Source organism: Hypomesus transpacificus, chromosome 25 (genome assembly GCF_021917145.1).
Source record: "Hypomesus transpacificus isolate Combined female chromosome 25, fHypTra1, whole genome shotgun sequence".
Taxonomy (NCBI): Eukaryota; Metazoa; Chordata; class Actinopteri; order Osmeriformes; family Osmeridae; genus Hypomesus; species Hypomesus transpacificus.
In genome coordinates this window covers 3,003,825-3,031,273 of record NC_061084.1, presented here as the reverse complement: position 1 = coordinate 3,031,273, position 27,449 = coordinate 3,003,825, and the positions used below count along the sequence as shown (strand labels likewise).

Below are 27,449 nucleotides of genomic sequence, written 5' to 3'. Positions count from 1 at the left end.
TTTGATCTCTTGCTAGCGAAATCCTAGCTAAAACAATGTGAATCCGATAGCAAATAAACATGAGAAATAGCCTACATTTCAAACCTATACATAGTAACATGCCCCATTTAATAGCTGCAAATACATTTATATATTTATATCTATTTCTGTAAAGGTAAAAACTCACCTTTTGAAGTAGCTAGCTACAAATTTTCCACGATGGAAGCCTTGTGTGAAAGACGATGGAAGAAAACCCCGTAAAATCTGTTCGGAAACTCCAGTTTCAGCGAGGCGTTGAAATGGGCATGCGCAACGTTGTTGCTCAGGGCCAGACTGTAGTATAACATATAAATGTGTTTTCCTAACTTGAACATTGTAGTAAGGTTAACTTTTCTAACACAAATCAATAAAACTAGTTAGAACAACCAATTTTATATACAGTGCCCTCCAAAAGTATTGGAACAGTGAGGCGAATTCCTTTATTTTTGCTGTAGACTGAAAACATTTGGGCTTGACATCAAATAATGAACGTGAGACCAGAGATCAACGTTTCAGCTTTTATTTCCAGGTATTTACATCAGGATCTGATGCACAACTAAGAAAATATCACATTTTGTTTGAATCCACCCATTTGTCATGTGATCAAAAGTATTGGAACAGATATACTTAAAACATATTTAAGTGAATAAGACTTAATATTTAGTTGCAAATCCTTTGCTTTCAATAACTGCAGCAAGTCTGTGACCCATTGACGTCACCAAACTTTTGCATTCTTCCTTTTTGATGCTTTCCCAGGCTTTCACTGCAGCCTCTTTCAGTTGTTGTTTGTTTTGTGGGGTTCCTCCCTTCAGTCTCCTCTTAAGCAGGTAAAATGCATGCTCTATAGGGTTTAAGTCTGGAGATTGACTTGGCCAGTCTAATACCTTCCATTTCTTGCCCCTGATGAACTCCTTTGTTGTTTTGGCAGTGTGTTTTGGGTCGTTATCTTGCTGCATGATGATCAGTTTGGTTGCATCTTTCCTTAAATTGGCAGACAAAATGTTTCTGTAGACTTCCGAGTTCATTTTGCTGCTGCCATCATGTGTTACATCCTCAATGAAGATTAATGAGCCCGTCCCAGAAGAAGCCATGCAAGCCCAAGCCATGACATTACCTCCACCGTGTTTCACAGATGAGCTTGTGTGTTTGGGATCATGAGCAGTTCCTTTCTTTCTCCAAACTTTAGCCTTTCCATCACTTTGGTAAAAGTTAATCTTTGTCTCATCAGTCCATAAAACTTTGTCCCAGAACTTTTGAGGTTCATCTCTGTACTTTTTGGCAAATTCCAGCCTGGCCTTCCTATTCTTCTTGCTAATGAGTGGTTTGCATCTTCTGGTGTAGCCCTTGTACTTTTGTTCATGAAGTCTTCTGCGAACAGTAGATAGTGATACCTTCACTCCTGCCATCTGGAGGTTGTTGCTGATCTCACTAACAGTTGTTTTAGGGTCTTTCTTTACAGCTCTCACAATGTTTCTGTCATCAACTGCTGATGTTTTCCTTGGTCTACCTGTTCGACGTCTGTTACTTAGTACACCAGTAGTTTTATTCTTCTTCAGGACATTCCAAATGGTTGTACTGGCTATGGCCAATGTTTCTGCAATGGCTCTGATTGATTTTCCATCTTCTCTAAGACTCACAATTGCTTGTTTTTCACCCAAAGACAGCGCTCTGGTTTTCATGTTGTTTTCACCTCTGAATACAGTCTGCATAGACAAAACCTATCTTACCCAATCTGAACCTGAGTGTAGACATTCAGTGGTATTTATTGATTGAATAATGTATGTAATAGGACACACCTGGGCAACAAAACACACCTGTCAGTCACATGTTCCAATACTTTTGCTCACGTGACAAATGGGTGGGTTCGAACAAAAAGGTGATATTTTCTAATTTGTGCATCAGATCCTGATGTAAATACCTGGAAATAAAAGCTGAAACGTTGATCTCTGGTTTCACATTCATCGTTTGATGTCAAGCCCAAATGTTTTCAGTCTACAGCAAAAATAAAGGAATTGGCCTCACTGTTCCAATACTTTTGGAGGGCACTGTAGTTGATATGGCAAATAAAAATATTTTGTTCAACTTAATCAAAAATGACATTAGTCAAGTAATTTTTATTTATAGAGCACATTTAAAAACAGCCAATGCTGACCAAAGTGCTGTACAAAATCATCAAATAGGGCAAAACAAACAGACACAAAATAGAAACAAACATAAGAACAACAGAGAAACATCACAATTACAGTAAGCACGAGTGACCCTAAACTGACTCGAAAAGCCAAAGAATTTAAAAAAATTAAGACGAGACTTAAATGTCTCGGTGGTGGGGATGACTAAAAACTAAAAAAGTTTATTCCACAGAGTAGGGGCTACAGCTGAAAAGGCCCGATCACCTTTTGTTTTCAACCGAGTCTGTGGAATGGCTAAAAGGAACTGGCATGATGATCTAAGGGGCCTGGAAGTGTTTCTATAGCCTAAGAAGATCTGAGATGTACAATGGAGCCAATCCATGTAAATAAAGTAACAACACCTAAAAATCTATTCTATATTTGACTGGCAACCATTGAAGAGAGGCCAATATCGGGGAGATATGCTCCCTCTTCCTGGTACAGAAGAATCAGAAGGGATTTTACCAGTCAACATTCTAGCAGCCGCATTCTGGACAAGCTGCAGGCGTGATAATGATGATTGACAAATGCCATAATACATTAAGATTCATTTTTACAGTTTATACATGCATGTGTGCACATGATCAGGATGTTACCACCTCCGCCTCATTTTGAGACAGGAAAAACCCTGACATTGTTACTCAATTATTTTGCAGAGTTACCAGATGGATTTTAATTAAAATCCATCTGGGCCCTGGCATACAATGTCTGCTAACATCATTGTCATATCTTCAGCACATGGGAAACTAGTTCTAGTCAGGGGAAATCACTATCATTCTGATTGGATTTTAAGAGCAGATTGATTGTTGTAAAAGTGGGGACTATTTTCATATATTGAATGTTTTCACCAATAAAAGCTTTGAAAAACTATGAAATGTGTATTATTGTTTTCCAGTATTCCATAGAAACGTGAGAAAAATGTCCACACATACTGAACCTGCAAACTTTGCAAAACACATCACTACCAATATTTTTGGACACGACTGTAGCCTTTCTTCGTGCTATATCGTATTTATGCCACGTCGTCAAACCATAAAATTGCACGTTTTGTTCTACAAATCCAAGACTTTGCATTTTACGCTTTTTTATTTATTTTCTTATTTGCAGTTAAGCGAGCAACCTTAATTAAACCATTCCTCGTGTGGATAGTTTATATGCATTCTAATGTGTTCGCTAATGCTCTGTCCTATTTACTCCTCTATTCCAGTCAAAGCAGCCGAGCCCTGCCAGCTCAAGTTCAAGTTCTAGCTCGAGCTTTATACCCAGTCACAAGCATCAAGGTAAATTAAAGGAACAACATACATGAACAGATATCCTGTGCTTGCACGCTCTTGCTGTCTCTCTCTCTAATGCAAACAATGTGTGTAATGTTTTTCCATGTGATGTGCAGCTACAGCAGATTATACTCTTCTTTTCCTCTTACCCCTGTTTGCATGCACTTTAATTTACAAACACAGTGGCCATGTTTGTCCATAGGAAGGTTGTGGCAGTTCCTGCCACTACCCACACAGGTAACCATTGATCTGATCCCGGTGGGGTGTTTTAGAATGGCCCCCTTACCCCTTCTACACACACAAAAACCCTTACATGCACACAAACACTTAAAAACTTCCTTTCTATAAACATGTTGTCTTCTAACTCCCATTGGGCAAGAAAGTGCCATTGGTACTATGATGTGTCCCTTCATTTCTCTGACTATATCTCTCTCTGTCTCCATGATGAAACCTTTTGTGCACACACACGTTTGTATATAGTTTGTTTATAAATCCAACATACTTTTATAATTTACATATGTGTGTCCCTTTCTCACAAATGCAGTGTTGGGTCCCCTCCAATCAATCATGCAAGACCTGCACTCTGACGATAATGTAGAGGAGCCTGAGGAGGAGGAGGACAATGAAGCAGACTCTGACCTTGAATGGCCCATGCACACACATATGACACATTGCCACCGCAGGTGAACCAATATGATCAACCATTGTTGTCTTGTGGTTATGATTGTAGATTGAACAAACGTAAGCCTACCACAGGGAGATATTTGTATACAAATCCATCCTAAACAATAACTCCCTTTACACTTGTCATGGCTTTTAAAATTGACTTTTAAAATGTAAAGGTTATAATTTGGTCTTCACTGAATTTGGAAAAGATGCTTTTAATATGCACTGCACAGTCACAAATATCATTATATTGTGCATTACAGCCTTTCTGTTAACATTGATATTTATATTGTTTGCTTTGTAAAGCTTGTTAATACTGTATTTATTTGTGTTCGGTTTGCCTGAATACATTTGTTAGTAATTACTGAGCACATTACATAAAAAATGACATCAACCAAAAGATTACCCATTTAAATCATGACTCAAATTGGGACTAGCCTACCAATGATATTAAGTCTGACTCAACATCAGCAGCTCATAGCTATGTGATTCTGGAGAAGTGGGGTTCAAAATGTAAAAAATACGCCCACACAAATTAAATTACATGTACATATCTAACAAGTACTAAGCTAATGAGTAATGCTTCGATCCAACCTTTCTCTTTTTTTAATCAAAATGTGCTTTTTCCCTTCGCCATCACTTATTGTGTATACACCAAAAACACAAATTAATTTGCACTTACAATATGCAACAACTATAAGAAGTATAGTCAACACAAATTTTCATAGAGGCTGACAGAGGCCATGATAAAATTACTTTACCTTAATTACAAAAATATATTATCATATGTGTTTTGACGATTTCTAAATACATTCTCATGTTATTCAAGATTCACATTTAAATATGTAGATGTCAACACCGTCAGATGTCACCACTATCAGATTTGTATTTATTTATGGTGGTGACTTGCCAATGACAGAGTTGTTCAATGTGAAGTTATGTGTTTGTGGTCTAGGTTTTCTTATTGTATTAAATATAAAAAAATAGATTTGTGTTTTCTATAAGGTATACATACAAAAATGGGACGTGAAAGCATAATGAAAGAATTATAATATTTCCTCAAAAACTGGAAGAGGGTGTTGATATATCATGGTTTTGACCAAGAAAATTGACATGAAGGAAAAAATATTCTGAAACTAGAAATCTTTCCTGAGCCTGCCTGTCATTGATGCACTCTGAAGGACCCCTTGCCACAAGCCACCTCTGCAGAGTGCTAACTGCCTCTGATATTGCATGATTTTATAAAATTTGAATGAATGAAGGTGTTGAAAAAAAGTTTGGACAACTTGCATGTGGCATTGAAAAATTAGATATTATTGAGTTGTGCTTTTGATAAACAAGCTATTTTAATATTTTAAAGCATGCAAATGATTGAACCCCTGTCTGTGGACACAATATTTTATATGTAGTGCAGTGTTATAGATTTTATACAATGATGATTAAATTGAAGGGGATGATTGTCTTCAATACCTTATATTATTGCACTGCTGTTCTTAACGCTGTAGAATGCTTCATTCACTTGAATGGGGCTTCCCAACGTTCTACGGTGAACAATTTTTTCATATTTGCCCGTTGCTATGCATATTTGACCGCTGTCAAGGGAAGTGGCCTTTTTGCCTCGGATTCACGCCTTTCGAAGCACTCCAAGTAGTCCGGTAATTTTTTATCCCAGTGTACTCCATTGCTTAGCGACGTCCGCTGATTTGAAGCCTAAAGAATGTTCAACGTCTATGAAGTTCAACGTCTTTGGCAAAGTATTTATCTGCTGATCAACTCTACGATTGGTAACAAATAAATTGTAGAAAGATACACTGTTAAGTTATTTTTTTGGCAAGTAGCCGTGTATTAAGCGGGATAATGTATAGAACGCCGGTCATTATCGGGAAAATAAGCCCCTTCAGAAAGAAGCTACACTCCTCCGCTTCGTGTCGGTGTGCTGTTCGCCCTGTTGGGGCTTATTTTCACGATAATGACCAGTGTTCTATACATTATCCCTTACTTAATCCTTCAGAACAACTACAATTGAAAATGAATGTTTTAATTTTTAAACCTAAATGCAGTCTACATTGCAGGCCGGCCGTGTTTTGTCCCATGTCTCAAGAATCACTGAGCTATTAAAATGTAGCACGTTAACTAATTTTGCTAGACAACTATTGCAAGGTTACACTTGTCTGATTTGACAAATGCCATCTTTTCTAAATAAACTGCATGATACTCTGGTCTGGCGGGGCAAGCCAGCCAACTTGCAATCTAACTGGATTCTGCAATCTGACGGGATTCAGTTATTGAATCAGAATTTGGTTTATTTGCCATGTATGTTACACAAACACAGAATTTACTGTGGCAGGAAGGTGCAAAAAAGTGAGAGCTTAGTGATTTTTATTATGTTTACAATTATATTTTATAATGTTAAAGGGTCAACCCATCCTTTCCTCATCTCTAACTTCTCTTGTCCTTAATAGGATCAGCCTGAGTGACGGTAGTGAGAGTGAAAACAGCCCTGCTCCTTCACCCCTTTCACACAACAATCCACCTCCTTTATTAAAGACAAGTAATAACCAGGTAAGACTAACCTGATAGCTAGTATCCTATACCAAAGCCAGAAATATAAAACTTATGAAACTTTGTAGTTCAGCTTGTGTTGAGTAAAGAATTAGTTTTCGAAGAAACTGAGTTATTTACAAATTATTAATACCACAATAAGCAATGAATGAACAATTAAGAAAAATGTTGATTCCTTCCAAATAGAAAAATGCCTAACCCGAACCTAAAGAGCCGATAGTCAGAGAGCACAGCAGTAACCTAGACAGGAATGTGCTGTGCCAGTTTTAACCGGGTAACTGTATATGAGCCACCAAAACTTGGTAATAACAAGACAATTTTGTGACACTTATAATTAATAATGACTGTACGCGTTTTAATTGGGTTAATTGATTTGCTTCTGTGTGCATGTACTTGATGGCCATCATTCACACTCCATTTAGTGCAATTCCAGTCTCGGCAAATATAGCTTTAACTGGTGTACCATGGGTATTCCAAAGTTGCTCCAGTTTCTCCAGGGTGGGATTTTGATAAAGGACAGTGATTGATTCCATATCAAGAGAGGTTGGCAGGAGAAAATCTGTAGGGGAATGATGAGCATGTACTAAATCCTGGGTGCATTTTTTTCCACCTTTACTACTCTCTGCAAAGTTTGTATTCTGCATGTGTCCTCTTAGTAATCCAAAGGAGTGCAGTGCTGCGATTGACGTTACATTGACGCATGCGATTGACGCATTTCGACATCAAATGATGAAAAACAATGATACGTACTTTTTCATCAGTTTGGCTTGCTCTCGTCGCATCGCAGCCCCTTCACTCTGATTGGTCCTATGGTCTCCAGCAAGTTTCCTACTAATATCTCGAGAACTGGGCACTCAGCAAAGTTAATATTTTGCGATTGAACTAATGTGACTAACAAAGGCATTTGCAATTAAATCATAAATCATAAGCATAGGAAAAATAGGGAAATCTGAGCGCATTTGCTTTTAAAACCGATATTCAGCTGCTTTCAAAGGAGCAGGCTAGCTAACAGAATGACAATATACAGTGGATATACTTTCAGTATTGATCAGTGATGCATAAATAATAATAAGTGTTGCATAAATTAATGTTTACTGATGTCAACTGCATTAGGAGCCTACTGCAATTGAACTAATGCAATTAACAAAGGCATTCGCAATTAAATCAAACTATGCGTAGTAGCGTAAGGGGTCCCATTTTTGTCCACCTAGCTCTCAAAGCTCGTCAGAAAATATACGAAAATTTTTATATAATAACAAATTAACCTTTTAGCGGTCCAGGCCTGAGGTCTAACAAATATATATTTCGACTGCTACACATGCCATATATTGTTAGAAAGCTACGATTCTTGTGCCTCTATTGATATGAACCATTTCAAGATCGAGTCACAAAGGCAGTCAACAATCAACGTCTTTGTCTGACCATGAACTTTGTCAAGAAAGTGAAAAACTTTTTCTACTGGTCTAATACGGCTCTATTACGGCTCATTCCCTGTGGTGTGGGGGGTTTGAGCTGTCAGGACCTGCTTGGTCGTCGGTCTGCCTACGCTGAACCAGGTCGTCACCCGGAATCCAGTCTCCATGACGGCCAACAGCGAGTTTCCCGGTCCCATCCAACGTCTATAAAGCCGAACAATGGATTTTGGTGTTTCAAAACCCATTGACACTGTATGACTATGTTTAGCTTGTGTTCTGCTCCTCTCTCTTACCAACCGTCTCTGGAGGAGGGGATCCCTCTCTGAATTGCTCCTCCCAAGGTTTCTTCCATTTTTTCTCCCGGTGGGAGTTTTTCTGGGAGTTTTTCCTTGTCTTCCTTGAGGGTTTAGGTTGGTTGGGCAGTTCTATGGGCGCATGTGAAGCCCTCTGTGACATGCTTGCGTGTAAAAAGGGCTATAAAAATAAATTTGAATTGATTTGATTTGACTCAGAGCTGTCCAGATAGCAAAACATCCCAACAAAAACGGTCTGGTTACATTCTCAAATGTCCAAACTATCTAACCATGTACAGTATTTTGTCCAAAACAATGTATTACCTCCATAAATAGCCACAATCTTTTCTTGCATCATTCTGACTTTGCCAACTAAATAGGCAGTAGTGGTTAGAACCGAAACTGTACTGTACTGTAGCAAGTGGTACGTGACAGTAGCTAGTAGTACGTGCCAGTGCCTCCACTGGTATGTGACAGTAGCTAGTTGAGTCAGATGGCTGAGCGGTGAGGGAGTCGGGCTAGTAATCAGAAGGTTGCCAGATCGATTCCCCGCCCCGCTAAATGACGTTGTGTCCTTGCGCAAGGCACTTCACCCTACTTGCCTCGGGGTGTCCCTGAACTTACTGATAGTCGCTCTGGATAAGAGCGTCTGCTAAATGACTAAATTTAAATGTAGTGGTACATGCTATCAACAGAACAGCAACTGTCATGTACCAGTGGAGGCACTGGCATGTTACACTAGCTACTGCCACGTACCACTCGCTCCACTGACACGGCCACTACACTCTGACTCTGATGAAATTCTGCAAATGCTATTAGCCAACGTTATGGGTATCTGTGGAGCCTTTAAAATAAAAGTCCAGGTGCTAAATGGATGACAGAAGCAGTGTTCTTTGTGCGTCATTCCTGGTGAATCAGATAAGGCACTCCAATGTGTTCATGCTTCAGCTTTTGTGTTTCAACAATACTAATTGGAGATTTACCTATGATATATGATAGTTATAAGTACCACCTTTCATTAGAGATAACAATTATGAAAAATTATATATTTTTATCCGAAGTATTTGTATTTCCTTTTTAGGCGTTTTTTTGTTGTTGACAGGATTGAGAAGAGGTTAAAAACATGTCACAGCATTGTACTTTAATACATAGTTAGATACACACCTATATTTTAATATAACATTCTGGTTTTAAAATCCAATAAGGAAATTCCTAGAAGTTGTATTTTCCTAATTTTTGCAGTTGGGCCAGGGGGTCCCTAGCCTGGCTGCCAGCCCAACTTAGCCCCGCACACAAAAAAATGTGGTCGGGAAGTTGGGTCTGGGGAAGCTCGGTTGGGGAAAAACTATGTCCGAACAGGAGCTGCTCAGACCAATGAAATTGTCAAGGCAGGCTTTATACGAAGATGGACAGATGATCAACAGTAACGTAATCAACCACGTCACCAAAGAGCGCTTGGGTTGAATTCGATTTTAACAAACAACATATTACGTTGCTCTGATTGGTTGTAGGTCTATCCAATTGAGCGAAGAGGCATTGGTTTTACGAGTTCGGTTAAAACACGCCCCATACTCACCGCCCAACGGAGAGTTATCAGACTCATATTCTGACTAGAATTATGAGTATGACAACGTCAGGCTAGGAGGTGCCATTATCATCCATCCAACCACTTTCAATGGAGAAATGTCAAGTTTGATGCTGCAGAAGGCAGATGGTACACCTACGGTTTGAGAGTGTGTTTATATACTCAGATTCTCAGATATAGACTCAGACTCTTCCGGCGCGCCTACGAGATGGCTGCGTCGACAAGAGATCCGCAAAAACCCAGCTTTTTGTTTGTCTTTTTAGTGTTAGTTACTTGTTTTGTCAATGTTATATTGTCGTTTATTCAGTACGACCGGCAGACACTTCTGGACATTAAGTTGTCACTTGGCAAGGATCATTTTACGAACTTTAATTCCACTTTTCGGAGCGCGAGCTCGGACTGCAGCTGGCCCTTTGCTGTTTCGCCGTTCTGTTTACCCGCAAGATGGAGAAAGAAGAAACGTGGCCGGCGTGCTGGAGTCCTTGTTCGAACTCGGAAACAGTGCTTCAAACCTGCTCTTCCAACCATCTTACTAGCTAACGTTCAGTCCATCGACAACAAAATGGATGAACTTAACGCTCGTGTCAAATTCCAACGGGACATCAGGAACTGCTGTGTACTGGCGTTCGTTGAGACCTGGCTGTCTCCGGAGATCTCCGACGCAGCGGTTACCCCGTTGGGATTCACCATATACCGCCAGGACAGAACAGCTGACTCAGGGAAGTGCAGGGGCGGAGGGGTCTGTGTTATGGTTAACTCTCTCTGGGCTACGGATGTAGCGGTATTAGCATCTCACTGCTCTCCGGTCCTTGAGCTGCTAACTGTAAAAATCAGACCCTTCTATCTACCTCGGGAATTCACTGCGGTCGTCATGAGTGCAGTCTACATCCCCCCCCAGGTAGACAAGGCCGCTGCTTTGGATGAACTGTATGGGATTATCAATGGTCTGGAAAATGTGCACCCAGAGGCAGCCTTCATTGTTGTTGGTGATTTCAACAGAGCTAACATGAAGAAAGTCCTGCCCAAATACTATCAGCACATTGACTTCTTCACACGTGGAGACCAGATCCTTGACCATTGTTATACAACATTCAAGGGCAGTTACAAACCCCTCCCCCGCCCTGCCTTTGGGAAGGCTGATCACACCTCCATTCTTCTCCTCCCCGCATATGAACAAAAGCTCAAACAGGTCAGACCGGTTGAGAGGTCAGTTCACCTATGGAGTGACGAGTGTGTGGCGACCCTCCAGGACTGCTTTGACACCACTGACTGGCTGATGTTCAGGGACGCAGCAGATGGGGACATTAGGAATACTCAGACACTGTCTCCAACTACATCCAGCACTGCATTGATGACGTTGTCCCCAAGAAGGTTGTCCGGTCTTTCCCAAATCAGAAGCCCTGGGTTGATGCCGCGGTCCGGGCCAAGCTGAGAGCCCGCACTGTCGCCTTTAATTCTGGGGACCCTGATGAGTACAGGAAGGCCAAATACGACCTTCTGAAGGCCATCAAAGCAGCGAAAAGGGCTTACAGGACCAAGGGGGAGTCCAGCTACCATGGCTCTGACCCCAGGCGCATGTGGAGTGGACTTAAAGCCATTACAGACTACAAAGGGAGAGGCTACAATGAGACCCAGTCCTCTGTCCTACTGCCAGACGAGCTGAACTCCTTCTACGCTCGCTTTGAGAGGGACAGTGACCCCCCTGCAGTGGAGCTACCTGAAGGCCAAGCCAGTGGTGTGCCTACACTAACTGTAGCCGAGGTGAGGCTATGCTTTAAGAAGATCAACCCTCGCAAGGCACCTGGCCCAGACGGCATATCAGGTAGGACCCTTAGGGGCTGCGCTGACCAGCTGGCAGGGGTCTTCAGTGACATCTTCAACCTCTCCCTTAACCTGTCTGTACTCCCCACCTGCTTCAAGAGGACCACCATCATCCCTGTGCCCAAGAACACCAAGGTCACATGTCTGAACGACTATCGCCCAATAGCACTGACCTCTATCATCATGAAGTGCTTCGAGCGGCTAGTCAAATCATTCATCTGCTCCTCGCTGCCCCCCACACTGGACCCTATGCAGTTTGCATACCGGTCCAATAGGTCTACAGACGATGCCATCGCTCTGACTATGCACACCGCTCTCTCCCACCTGGACAAGGGGAATACATATGTGAGGATGCTGTTCATTGACTACAGCTCTGCATTCAACACCATCATCCCCTCCAGACTGGTCTCCAAGCTTGTGGACCTGGGACTAAGCACCTCCCTCTGCAAGTGGATCTTCCACTTCCTGACGGGGAGGCCACAGGTGGTGAGAATCGGTGACCGCACCTCATCTGTACTGATCACCAACACAGGCACCCCCCAGGGCTGTGTGCTCAGCCCTCTCCTGTTCTCCTTGTTCACCCACGACTGTGCGGCAACGCACAGCTCCAACCTCCTCGTTAAGTTTGCTGACGACACAACCATCGTGGGCCTCATCTCTGACAGTGACGATTCAGCCTACAGAGAGGAGGTTGACACCCTGACATCATGGTGTCAGGACAACAACCTCTCTCTTAACATCAGCAAGACCAAGGAGATGATTGTGGACTATCGGAGGCGGCAGGAGGCGGAGCATGCACCCCTATTCATCAATGGATCGGAAGTGGAGAAGGTCAGCTGCTTCAAGTTCCTCGGGGTGAACATCAGCAATGACCTCACCTGGTCTGTTCACACGGACAAGGTGGTCAAAGCGGCCCGTAAGCGCCTCTTCCTGAGGAGACTGAAGAAGTTTGGTATGGACTCAGTCATCCTTACTAACTTTTACAGATGCACTATAGAGAGCATTCTGACTGGTTGTATCACAGTGTGGTATGGGAGCTGCACAGACCGGGACCGCAAGGCCCTACGAAGTGTGGTCCGTTCTGCTGAGTTCATCATCGGCAGGAAGCTCCCAGCCCTACAGGACACCTACCACACACGTTGCCTAAGGAAAGCCAGCAGGATTCTAAGAGACTGTTCCCACCCATCTTTCAGTCTCTTTACCCCGTTGCCTTCTGGCAGGCGTTACCGCAGCATCCGGTCGTGCACATGCAGACTGTACAACAGTTTCTACCCAAGGGTCATCAGGCTTCTCAATGGACACTGATATGGACATTTTTACTGCACACTAGTCACTTATACACTTATGCTTTTGGTTGCTCTTTCAGTAACATTGCACTACTGTACCTTGCCACCAGGCTCCTGTTTGGTCATTGACATAGTCACTGATCTGCAAATTTGCACTACTGCACTGTACTCCACTTAGGTTAGATTAGGTTATAGGGTTGTACAGTTAATTTTTTATTGTGTATTAGGGTTAGTATAGCGTACTATTTATTGTTATCTGTAATTTAGGAAGTTTTAGTGTTAGGGTTAGTATAGTTGTTTATTTATTGCTATCTGTATATTTAGGAAGTTCACTTATCTAAGCTCAGCATAGATGTAAATTTGTTCTGTGTACTTATATGTTATGTTATGCCAGGTGCTTGCGTTGTCTTGTCTTAAGAATTTCAGTGCCCAGTCTAACCTTGTGTTGCTCTGTGCACCTGACAAATAAAAGACTTGAACTTGAACTTGAACTCAGATCTCAAAGAAGCTGTAATTTGGTGTGCAGCAATATAAGGTGTGTACTGTATTTTTCAGAAAATATGCCGCATTTTCTATAAACCACACCCCACCAGAATGGGAGCTTTGTGTTTGTAAATCTGAGTATAAACCAAACTGGAATATATTCCGCACTTGATATGTGAACAATGATGCAATGAGTACAGGCGATCTTACATCATGCCGTAAGTAAGTAAGTGCGTAATGTATGTTTTCTATTGCCCGGGAATTAACTAGCTATTCTAAAACTGGTTGTTCCCATCCTTGATTGTGATTGGCTATATGGCATTCCATGCCGTTGTAAAATCCTGCATAACCTCACAGGTTGTCCTCATAACATTCTTTAACATTCCATATTACTGCGCATTGAATATTTCAAATTGAAAAAGATGTCCATCTGGCTGTTGCGTGGCAACGATTTATGTTGGAACTATACTTTGTAGTAGCGGAAGAATGACGGTTTATTATTAAACTATTTTGTTTTTAATTGTTTTTATTGATGAAACCATATCAAATATTTGTAACAGTTTTAGAAAAGCAATAAGCCCCGCTTATTCCGCTTCGCGTCGTGCCTAACAACTCCCCTTACCTGTTCTAAAATCAGCATAAACCACGGCCTCTTGGGGCTTATTGCTTAAATATTGACCTTTAGACGCGTGAGTTCTAAATATTTCCGACGGTCCCCAAAGCGCAAATTATTTTTCCGAAACGGTAGCTAGCTAGCTCTGGTTTGCTTCCGGTCTAAGTAAGCTAGCATTAACTCGTAGCAATGCTACTACCATGCTAGTGTTACTTGTTAGCCTTCTCATTAGTACATTTTTAAGCTTAAGACCTTTTTTGGAACGTAAACAATAACAGATCAGTTTAGAACGCAAGGCCCTGAACTACATCCGGCTAGCGCGTTTCCTACATTATCGCTACCTACTTTACCATCGAGTTAACATGACTAGCGCATATCAATTAACTGGCTGCTGAATAGCAGCGATACATCGAATAGTATCCCCTAACCGACCCACTGGATCAGAACATTATTTATTTTAAGCTATAATTTATTTTAGGCTGATCTGAAATCAATAGCCTACTTAAGGTAGAGCTAGCAATCTATCCCGATGTCTACCACTATTTCAAATAGTAGCTACAGTGCGTTTACAGTCTGTAAAGAGGTTAGCCTATAAAAGTCTGATGCCTACAACTATTTTTTTTATGTGCACCGCTGAAAAATCAATAGGCTATGTTCTGCTGTTTTTACATCCCCCACCTGTCATTTCTGAACCCAGTGTATGGTCGAGGGTTAAAAAACAGGTGGATATGAGAGTTAGCCATAGCCTAGGACTACGCATACCGTGTCAGATCCACAACCGAGTTATCTCTACTTAAGTAGGCTATATTTATTGTTCAGGTGGATCCTTTGCCTGTTGCGCAAATTCATTTTAGTAACCTAAGAAAGACACATCGCCACTGATACTAGGCATGACGGAAATTCCCTTCTATGACAGGTTATGGCTAGCCTGGTCCTAACCAGAATTTCGTACATTTCTTTTGTACAGAGGGTTTGGGATCGCTCCATTGACAAACGTTAACTTCCTTGAAGGCGGGTCCTCTGTTGAAGTTTAAAACTATTGGATCTGCCCAGAGCCACTCTGATTTGCCATAACCAATCGCAAGTGTTTGCCTTAGCCAACTCCTTCACCACTACTGTAACGGAGCTAGCTGCCGTAGCTGTAAAATCTAACTTTTCCCGAACCCCGTGGGGAGGAGGGCCACAACATCATGGCCACCAACAAAACTCAGCAAGGAATGTTCTTGCTCCGGCTTTAACTTATGGATATTCGGCAGCGTTGCCACAACCACAGAATAGCTTCGCTTGCATCTTTCTCCGCCACCATTACTGAACTACTCAAACTAGTGCACGACATTAACGTCATCGTTGTCAGCCACTCCCTCTGTTCGCTGATTGGACCTACAAAATTTTTTGTAGAAACTACGCTGAATAAACATTCCACTTTCAATGCTAATTTAATTGAACCAACGTCAGACTCTGATGTTGACATCATCATTTTGCACCCTTATTTAATATTGAAACAACGTTGAAAAACCAACGTGATTCTATACTAACGGTATTTCTACCAATATTACTATTGAAACAACGTTGAAAGATGAACAAGCTATTGTTTACAGCAGCAACCCAGTCATCTCGTTGTCCCGTTATTATAGGAAATGTAAATGTGTTGACAACTTGTTCTTCCCCAATCTCGACAAACAGCCAAACACAGCAACAAAAAAAAATGTTTTGCCACAGTAACTTGCTCACTAGTGCTTCTAAACTCTTTGACTTCCATCAAAACAATCATTCGCGCGTCTGAAACCGGAAGCTTTCAAGGGCCAAACTTGACGAATGAAAATTCTAAAATGTTCATCAAAAAAGGTCTATACTAAAGCGTTTGTGACACAGTTCAAAATATAAACCTCACCACCACAATAAATATTTAAATCGTATACACCGCGGCTTTATTTCCGAAAAATACGGTACATATCAATTAATTACTTTCTTCGTTGCTGCTGCATATCTTCTTTAAGAAATTAACGGAAAAAACGGTTATGGACGATAATGGGGTCTGGAACGTTGGCGGTTTGAATGGAAGATAATGGGGCCGCTTACTCTAAGGAAAATAGAGAAATTCAAATTGGCTTTTACAACCGATATTCAGATGCTTTTAAAAGGGCTGTCTAGCGAACAGACAAAATAACAAAATAAAGTGGATATACTTTTAGTATAGATCAGTACATTTCGTTACATAAATGAATGTGTTTACTGATGTCTGCACATTGCAAATGTACAAGTACTATGTTTGACTAGAATAGATGTGGCGGTTGAACAAGTACTTCAGAGATGTGAACCTTCTTTACTAATTATAATCTTGCTCCTCTCTTGTCAGGCATATCATTATATCAAGAGAACATCCTTGAAATCCAAATGTGACTTTATCATGGGTGCAGTCCTCCAGCATAATTCCAAACTTCTTCTCCACTAACCTGCTATCTTCCATGTCTCAGGCTTACCTGGATGAGCTGGTAGAGCTGCACAGAAGACTAATGGCACTGCGCGAAAGGCACATATTACAACAAGTGAGTTCAAATACTGTGTATTTCGCACAAGATGTGAGTACTTAGCGGGACTTTCATACTGTAGGTCCTGCTTGAGGTGATTGGAGGTGAAGTATACAGAAAATCAATGACATTCAACTACGGTTATAACAGTACAGTATAACAGTGTACAGTACATACGTTGCAAAAGAGGACAGTTCGTTGTGGGGGGGGTGGGGGGGGGGGAGGAGAACCGCTGCAGATGTGATGTGCTGTTGTAAACAATGCAACTAGTGGTAGGTGTATATTGACGTATATATTGACGCTCGGGCAGACCCCTTTGACGCCGGGGGGCGCCTTTTTCGTATTTTTTTTACGCTTAGGGTTGCACATTGACTTCCATGTTAATGTTCGGCTTTTGCCGTTGAAAATTCTGAAATATGGCGTTGTATTTTGACGCATTAGGTCTCCAATAGATTTCGATGAGCTGCTTTCGGATTTTTACAAAATCTCACCGAAATAAATCAGGCCGATGTGCTTTATACATGTTTCTTTTGTTATATCCAAGAACATTTGTTTTGAATTCCACTTACCACAGTCTTGATTTATTGTCCGTTAAACTTTGGTATTATTTTTATAAACAGTGATTTGCGTGGTTGGACTCACTTATGCAAGTCTACAAACCACCGTATGATCCTTTGTTTGGTGGACATAAGAGTAGAAAACCCATGAAGAGAAGATTTATATAAAAAAAAAATAGGCCATTCCAAGTGGATTTTTTTTTCTTTCTATTGAAATGTTAAATGATGGATTCCTTGTAGCTGAATATTAATTATCTGCACTGGGAGTACAGCACGAGGGCGTCGCATTCAGAATAATCCATGCCTTTTATAAAAGGTGATAGCTTAACGTCACACATATGCGACGTTAAGCTGTGGGGCCTAGGTTGACTACTATCATACTAAAGGTGCACTAAATGTGTTAAACCTTATGTGTTGAGTGAATCATATGGTCAAGCCTAGGGTCAGATAACTTTAAGTTTCCATGTGCACGCACACTCTACCTCTGGGATCAATCACATTGACATCTGATATTCAGGGGAGGAGACTTATTACCAATATGTTTAAATGGTCTTACATGAAGACTTGTGAACCAGACAAACTTTGTATTGCGATCAGATTTTGTCTCCTTGCCAGCAAGCATTAAACTATTGTATTTTCTTTGAATCCAACGACTACTTGATAAATAAATGACACATTGGCACAACTCATGGTGCCAATATGATGTGAAGACACAGTGTGATTGACACGGTCAATATTGGTCTAAATACATCATCCCAGGCTGATCCTAACCTCAGCTGAAAAAAGGAATTGAATTTTTGGAAATTACCTATTCTAGGTGGCGCTGTTGATCCCCTGTAGGGACTAGGGTTATGAAATTGAAAGACTCAGTTATTCACTGTACCAAGCCATGATTATGCCCCATGAAAGAAACTCTGAACCCTTACCCTAATTTTGGGGCCAAAAGTCAAAGTTCAGAGGTCATTATTTCACAACAGGAGTCATGTAGAGCAGTGGTTTTGAAACCTATTTTTTCGGCGACCCACATTTTCAAATTGACAAACCATCGCGACCCAAATTATATGAAAAGGGGTGTTTGCAAATATACAATTTCCCTATCGTTATTATTTATTTGTTCAAGTTTTAACAGAATAATTAGTTCTAATTGTCATCAGTAAAAATATGACACCACAGCTGCCCCGCTAATGCATGCACAGTCTGTGTTTGATGTGATGCTAGTTCTGAAAGAAAGATAGGTACTTCCACACTTAATGCGAGTGCGCACAGCACACGAGCCAAAATGTTGGAGCTTTATTTGAGCGCAAAATCGTTTTTTGAACTCTATGTCAAATAAACATAGCCGTTGTTTCATTGGTAAAACCTTGTCTAGTGAAGGTGATGTCTTTTTGTCTAAATTTTTCAGCCCCACCCTTAAGTTTCTAAGCCTGGTTTTCCATTGTTATTCTTCTCCCAGAGCTCCCAGTGGCCAGTCCGCTATTGCGGGGCTGTAATATGTATGCAGTGGTGGATTTTCAAGTCATATCATTTTAAATTCTCGTGCTGTCGGGGTGCTGCAGCACCCTCAGCACCCCTAGTTCCCGCGGCCATGCATATGTATGTATTTATTTAAACAAGTTTGAAGCTCATGATTCGTACCTGATGTTTCTGGTTGGACTTGGACCTCTGTTGACGTGTCTGGCTCTGGCACAAGCGTTCTTTTAGTACCTTTCTGAAGCCAGGCTAACATAACGACTTACAGACTCCAAAACTCGACACACTTTTTTAGTTTCTAGGTTTTCAGCAGTCAAAAATCTGTTACGCACTTAAACAGGCATCAGACAGCTTTTTTGAACTATCTGTGTTTTTCGCCTGGATTTCTCTAGAAATCTGGCACCTTATTGAGCGAAATTAAAAAGAGTGAAAGAGTTCACAGACACCGTTCAGGCGCAACACTGCTGTTGTGATGTTACTCCCTTGATTAATACCATTCCATTTATGTATGTGGTTTAGTCCTGTGTCATGCCTGTGCCCAAAAAGCCAAGGCCATCAGGACTTAATGACTACAGACCCATCGCCCTGACCTCTGTGGTAATGAAGTATTTTTAACCCCTGGTGCTGGCACACCTCAAAGCTATCACAGACCCTCTCCTGGACCCCTGCAGTTTGCCTACAGAGCCAACAGGTCTGTAGACTACGCAGTCTACATGGCCGTCCACTTCACCCTCCAGCACCTGGACTCTCCAGCATCCTACACCAGGATCCTGTTTGTAGATTTCAGCTCTGCCTTCACCATCAGGTGGATCACAGACTTCCTGTCTGACAGGAAGCAATGCGTTAAGCTGGGAGCACACGTGTCTGACTCCTGGTCCATCAGCACCAGATCTTCTCAGGGCTGCGCCCTGTCCCCTCTGCTCTACTCCCTGTACACCAACAGCTGCACCTCCAGTCATCAGTCTGTCAAACTTCTGAAGTTTTCAGACGACACCACCCTCATTGGGCTCATCTTGGGTGGGGACGTCTGACTATGGGTGGGAAGCTGACAACTTGGTGACCAGGGGCCTCGTATAACGTTGTGTATGCACCAAAAGCTTGCGTACGCTGGTTTTCATGCACACGGTGTCATGTATAAAAATGAACTTGACGTGAGAATATGCGGGCCCTGGGTGTTCTTCTCCGCCTTTGAGAAAATGAGGCTCAAACTCTCTGTTTGAAAATATCCTCCTTGTGACGTCACAAGGAGCCAGGCTGCCGCCCTTCTCTCTACTTTGCCCGCCCAGATAATTTGGCCCGCCCATGAAAAACGGAGCAACTATCGTGCAAAGGCAAGTGCAATATCGTTTTTTCCTGGAGAGACATCATGGCTAGCAAACGAACGAAGCATAACAGTTGCTCAGTGTTTGGATGTACAAATCCAAACAAAAGTTTTTTTTTTTTGTTCCTTCATCCAAGCCTCTTCACAACCAGTATCTTAATTGTATTTTTGCTGGAAATGCGCCGACACAACTTCCCAAAGTTTTGTATGTCTGCGCCAAACATTTCAGCCACTGTTTCCTCAACTTGAGCCAATACAAAACTGGCCTTGCTGAAATTACATTCAGGATCATTACTAACTCTCCTTGGTCAAGCTACAAACCTTGGACAAGTAAGTTAACTAACGCTATATCATTTTGTTGCTTTACTGTATATGGTTACCTAGCTTGCTACGCTTAGAATGTGGCTCTAAAATTAGCTCTGCAGCTAACAGCTGAGTTACTGTTGCTAATGTAAAGGTACATGGCATCAAGTGTGTGTGTGTGAATACAAACGCTGTAACGCCAGTGGTGTACACTTTGTTATTTGGATAACCGTTCTGCTGTTGGTGTTATGGCGAGCGCGATATCCGCCTTTCCCCTCTTTGAAATAGTTATGAGTGTGCACCTCTGCAAACCAGGGTGATCAAATGAGAATGGGCAAATTCGAGGCATCTTACAGCAACGGGGCTACGAGCCAACAGTTACTGTTGCTAATGTTAAGGTAGATGGCATCGTGTGTGTGTGAATACAAATGCTGTAACGCGAGTGTTGTACACTTCTTTGTTATTTGGAAAACTGTTCTGCTGTTGGTGTTATGGCGCGCGATATCCGCCTTTCCCCTCATTGAAATTGTTATGAGTGTGCACCTCTGCAAACCAGGGTGATCAAATGAGAATGGGCAAATTCGAGGCATCTTACAGTAACGGGGCTACGAGCCAACAAAGTTACTGTCGCTAATGTAAAGGTAAATGGCATTGTGTGTGTGTGAATACAAACGCTGTAACGCGAGTGTTGTACACTTCTTTGTTATTTGGAAAACTGTTCTGCTGTTGGTGTTATGGCGCGCGATATCCGCCTTTCTCGTCATTGAAATGACTGTGTGCACCTCTGCCAACCAGGGTGATCAGATGAGAATGGCTAAATTCGAGGCATCTTACAGCAACGGGGGCTAAGAGCCATTGCGATGCATCCGTTGTAAACATTAGCGCATGTTGCCGCCCCTCTCCTCCTCATTAGCATTTAAAACTACAGACATAAAAACAACGCGTTTTGAGGGAAGTTTATTGTGGGACTGCTCATAGTGGCTGTAATTATCCACCAAGGCTGAATTTCGGGAAAGATACTTCAGATACAGTAATAGGGAACCACTAAGGCCTATTTAAAAGCATCTAAAAACAGCATTTCATGTGACCCTTGACTGAAAAGTGCCAAAACTTACCAAACATTACAAAATAGTTTCCACTACAGTTACGGTCATACGTCTATGACATTGACTATTCAAAAAAATAATGACCTCCTCTAATAAAAGTTTGATCATTGATGTGGATTATTCACATCAAAATGCCCAAACCGGAAATGCTATTAACTGTTTATTCCGCCACCACTTAATAACTTCTGTTAAACTTGAGGGTGTCAAATGAACGACAAAATCACTTATGAAATGCATATCACCCTCTGTAGGCCTAATATGGTTAATATTGCATGCAGCACAGATTATTTTCTACAGATGAAATATATACTTGCTGTGCCGTGCAACTACAAGATTGGCATGGGAAAATGCAATTGTTTCTGTGAGCCTGACTCTGGCTTATCCATGATGCACAGGAAGCATGACGCACAGATCAACCTCCCAAGGACCACCACTCGTTTCTTTATTTCGAGTTTCATATCGGACCATTTCTTATTAATTTATGCCATGGTCCGGTTCTCCCAACCCACAGCTTGCCCTAGTGACAGTTTTCCCACTCTGCCGACTTTCTTTTCTAGCGCAGAATTCCGATGAATTTCAAATAGAATGCATTGGTCTGAGGCAAAATAAACTTTAAATAAACTTGTCAACACATATTACAGCTCTATTCTTTCGAAATATTTAACTTGTAAAAAGAACCAGTGTAGATATGTGATAGAAATTGAAGGAAGCCTGTCAACCCATAAATTTATACACTAACGCGCACATTAGACTAGCTACTGTAGGCAATATCAAAACTATATTAAAAGGGCCAGGGAGTTTTCAGGTGATCTTTATGAGGATGGATCAATACTTTTTTGCAAAGTCTGTCAACATTCAATCAACCATATTCAGCGTCAAACTGTTGTGGAACATTTTCGATCGCTCTGACTTAAAAACAGGAAGGCTAGCGGAATTCCGCAGATTTTCAGTCAGAAAATGTGAAAAAATATCCACAGATTTTGTTTGCTAATACCTGATGACAGGCCGCCAAACAGGACACATTTCCTCGCCTCCACCTCTGTTGTTAGAACTTCGATCTCACAGCCTGTGAAATATTTCTTTTTTGCATCTTTAGCCATTTTAATTCAGACAATTCATTGTCATGCCCCTGAGGAGCATTTATAGGCCATCTGCATATTATGCATTATTACGTGCAGTCAATCGCACGTTGATTATGATTTATAATTGAAAGGTGCGCAGGACCTGGCGTATGACCAGTTTTAAACATGTGAATATTTCTGTGTGTAGGTACTTTTCAAGTTTTGACCGGATGCCATCTTCTGGTATGTAAGCTGGACAAACTTTGATACATGAGGCCCCTCGTGTAGCCAAAACAACTTAGAGCTCAATGCTTTTAAGACTGTGGAGAAGGTTGTGGACTTCAGGAAGAATACAGCCCCACTCACCCCAATCCCCAGTAAACATTGTGGAGTCCTTCCACTTCCAGAGACCTGCTCCTTAAAGGCCACCCAAAAAAGTTGTCCCAAACCTGACTGGAATTAGATTAATTAGTCAAGCGGGGCTAAAGTAGTACCATAAAGGCCAATTTCAGCTCACACACTCCTACTAATTCAACTCAGATTCAAGCAGTCAATCTAATTGCGCATGCACCCTATTCTTAAGCAGCCCGAGAGGTAAAACATGGATCATACAATCCACCATGGCAAAACCAATGCACACGGCCACGTGACTTCTTCCAGAAAGAACGTTCCCTTTAAGCCATGTACTATGACAGCTCCCTCATCCACTGCTTCATCAAAATAAAATGACACATCATGATTGACGTGAACGATGGGCTACATAGGTCGAGGTCCTTTTTAGACCTTTACTTCGTTGAATAAATAGCAGACACCCTCTAAACACATCTAAATTGACTTTTTTGACATTGTTTAAAATAAATAGCCTAATATTATTCAATACATTATCCAGTAGCCTAACTTTTTAACATGGTTTTTGTGTCAGGAAAATGGAGGATAGATGTATGGGTTTAAGTTTGTTTTGCAATTGTAGGCTACTGTTAACAATCTAGGGCTAGGGATCTAACAATCAAAGGCTACTGAGTTCGAACTACGTTGAGCTAGCTTTATGGAACCGAATGAACGAGAAATGAGTAACTAACTAACTGACATAGTCTGGCTTATTTGGTAAACTGGCTTTATGGAACAGGCCTCTGGGCACTATCCTCTCCCAGGACCTGTGGGAAGTGGGAACTGAACATCAGCTCCCTCACCAAGAAAGCACAACAGAGGATGTACTTCCTACGGCAGCTGAAGAAATTCAACCTGTCAAGGACAATGATGGTGCTGATCGTGCTGCTGAGAAGGGGATGGGCTGCAATCTGCCTACCCTCGAGGACCCTGAGACGAGCGAGTAAGATTGTGGCCGACTCCTCCCACCCTGTCCGCTCTCTATTCCATCTACTCTCTTCCGGCAGAAGGCCGCAGTCCATCAGGACCAAAACCTCACGCCATAACAAGAGTTTCTTCCATCCGCTACAAGGCCAAGAACTCACGCTGACCGTAAATGTTTATAGTATGCACCTTTCTGCCACAGTAAATTCTGTGTTTGTGAACTTAAATGGCAATAAAAACTCATTCAAATTCTGATTCTGATGACAACATTTTAATTTTCACCTGCTGGACTGGACCTCGTGTAGTGCATACATTTCAAAGAGACATGAGAAGGTCAAATTCATAAAATGTAACTTTGTGTACATTCACAACTTGAAATTACAATTGTCATTTTGGGGTTCTTTTGAACACGGTGTTACCTAATAATTAAACATCTTTGACACAAGTTCAGGATGCATACATTAAATGCATACATTTTTAGATTTATTTAATATTATTTATACATTTTATAAATAACTTTTATGACCATAAATAACATTTGTCAATTTTCTTGGATAAAACAAAAGAAACATGTATAAACCACATCTGCCGCATTTTTACAAAATCACCTGATTAATTTATTCAACGTGGCAGTCAATGTGCAACCCTAGGCGTCAAAAAATGGTGTCAGTATAGTGACTCCCCATGATGTCCCACCCCATTGCATTTAAATTGAAATGTCACATCTTTAAATGAAATGTGTATTTCTTTTGAAACACATGCAACTTCACATCACTTAAGAGATGTCTATTGATTTATTTAATTATGGCACATTTAGTTCTCCATACTCACTGCACACACACACACTCTATATTAAGGTCAGTTCCTCTCAGTATGAAGTTATGTATACAAATTCCAGACTTTGTGGCTGGTGTAGATTGGTCCGCAGGTATGTACACAGGCTACACGCACCAGCTAATCGCTGGCTTTTAGTTGACGTAGCTGGTAGTGGTCGTGCTTGAGATGTCGGGGGTGAGGGGTTCGATCCCGAGTGTGGGCGAGCTTCGGCCAAGTATACCTCCAAAGGGGGCGTGACCGAATCGGTTACATTAGTGCCGTGACCCAGATTCCATCAGGTTAGCTGCAGCCGATCCGGCTTGGGTGACTGATGTGTGGAGTGACTTTAGAGGGGTGAGTGAAGACGGTGTAGATTGGTTACAGGCCAGTCAATCACTGGCTTTTTGTTGGTGTATCTGGTAGCGGTCGTTCTTGAGATGTCCGAGGTGGCGGGGTTCATCCCGATTACAGGCGCGACCACATCTGTCTTGAAAATCTGTTAATAGCAACATCACCACCTGCAGATGTATGCTGCATTCTGCTCTTTTGTTCTGCTTATGCATTCTGCTTCATCTTGTCAGTTTTCTTACAGTGTCTTGTTCCCACAGATAGTGAATCTCATCGAAGAGACTGGACACTTCCATATCACAAACACAACTTTTGACTTTGACCTCTGCTCTTTGGACAAAACCACAGTCAGAAAGCTTCAAAGTTACCTGGAAACGTCTGGAATTTTGTAAGGCGAAGAGCTATAGGCTGCCAGTGGGTTTGGTGAATGTTAACTTCCTCTAACTACTATTTTGTCTCTTTTTACTTGAACTTTCACTGCAATGCAGCCTGTTCTCTCCTTGACTGAGACCAGTATTCGGTTTGGGTCCTTGTTCTTTCTTTCTTTAGTCAGGAGTTGGCTCGTGATAAACAAAGAACAGGTTTAACCACTACATCACCCTGGAAATTACCCAGGTCGACCAGATCACCTTATAAGCCTTAAAGTTCGCAATTCACTAAAACGAATTGAAAACAGTGTATTGCTCTTACTTTACATATTGTTATCGTGTACTCTGTGCGTGTTATGTTTAGTTCATTGTGACGTATGTGCAACTGCCTTACTGCATTATCAGGCTAAGTTATTGAATTTGAGTTCCAAGTGTGTGTGATGGCGAAAACAGAATTATACTTGCACCAACACCTCACAGCAACCATATCTCGTGCTGTGTATGACAGTCAAGTTCTTTATAACCAAAAACTGTGAGGAATTACTTGAGTGGCAATAAAATGTAAAAGCAGGGGATGGCTCTTTTTTGAGGTTATATGAAGTACAGAAATGGGCAATGGAACTTGTCAACTTGGAAAACTTGGAAATGTCATGCACTTACAATTGTCACATTGATATCATAATTGTGGTATCAAACATTTGTATTTATACTGGATGATTATTTCGAAAAGGTGCTGCATTAAATAGTTATTAGCTTGTGCTTGTTTAAAACTGTAACTGTCCTCAAGATGGAACAGTCAAGAATTACTTTTTTTTATATATACAAATGTACTATTTAGAGTCTAGGACATCAGAAAATCTTTATTTATTAAATGGGGATCTTAGTTGCAAAATCTGCATACATTTGGGGAGACGTTTTTGTGTCACTTGCTATGATTAATATGTTGTCCTTAGACACATTTTAGGAATTGATATTGTTTGGTATTCAAAGGCTGTACCATATGTGGGAGAATGCATGTGATCTTTTTCAGGGGCCATGACAGCAGAATGTGCTGTTTAACCTTTTGCTTGACTTTTATGTTCCTTATGAGGTATTGTAAATCGTAGAAAAATATTTTTAAAAATTGGAAAAGTAAATATTCATTATTATGTACAAATTAAGTCATGAATATCCAGCAGAGGAAAGTGTATTGGCACTGTGATTTCAAACTCGTGTTGCATTCTTGTACTTTACTGCTAAATATTTGATTGAATGCCCTATCTTTTCATATTTTTCCTTTGCTCTATTTCCAAGCACAAATACATCTGTTTTGATTGAAAGAATATCATATATTGTTTGTGTCTATATAAACTGTATAACTATGTTCTTGTTTTTTGACTGACTCATCTTTAATGGAAACATTTCTTAGCATGGGGCTCCCTGGTAGCTCACTGGGTAGGGTGCGTACCATACAAGCTGAGGCCCACACGCAGCATCCCGGGTTTGATTACAGCTCTGGGGTCTCATTTATAAAACTGTGCGTAGGATTCTTACTCAAAGTGTACGTCCGCCCAAAAGCCTAAAATGGCGTACACACACAAAAATTCAGATTTATAAAACCGTGCGTACACACACCTGTACGCAATGTTCCCTTTATAAATCACAGATTACCCACAAGTGTGCGTACGTGAATCAGCATTGTACCCCGCCCTGAACATGCCCATTTTGAACCATAAATAGTCAATGCAAAGCACCTCATGAATGCTAATCTAGTATCTCATTATGATCATGGCATGCGATTGTTCTTTACGGTGAATCATAGCGCATGACAACTTCTCAGACACTGTTAGCCAATTGGTGGAGCCCGAAAACTCGGCCGGTAGATCACCAATAAATAAAAAAAATGTGCAGTGGCATCAACTGTGCCAGTGATACTGCGAGTCGAAATACAATTTGAAAACAAAAGCGTTTTGTTATGAACAGTAGTCTATTAAAGTCTGGACTGATAACGAGGACGTAGAGTGTAGCGATTCGCGGTAGCTTAACAACTGTATTTCCAGTTTTTGACATATGAGGATATTTGCACAGTATTAAAGA

General features: G+C 41.3%; 1 protein-coding gene across 2 annotated transcripts in view; it reads left to right on the top strand.

Annotated features, from left to right (window-relative positions):
- Positions 1-26,928, top strand: part of mllt3 (MLLT3 super elongation complex subunit) — a 107,699-nt gene extending 80,771 nt beyond the window's left edge. For both annotated transcript variants that reach the window (XM_047049337.1, XM_047049339.1), the window contains 5 exons: positions 3,394-3,466; positions 4,005-4,143; positions 6,589-6,688; positions 16,659-16,730; positions 25,266-26,928. In XM_047049337.1, coding sequence (XP_046905293.1) covers positions 3,394-3,466; positions 4,005-4,143; positions 6,589-6,688; positions 16,659-16,730; positions 25,266-25,397 — 516 coding nt within the window. In that variant the 3' untranslated portion in view covers positions 25,398-26,928. The remainder of the gene's footprint in view (positions 1-3,393; positions 3,467-4,004; positions 4,144-6,588; positions 6,689-16,658; positions 16,731-25,265) is intronic.
- The last annotated feature ends 521 nt before the right edge of the window (positions 26,929-27,449 follow it).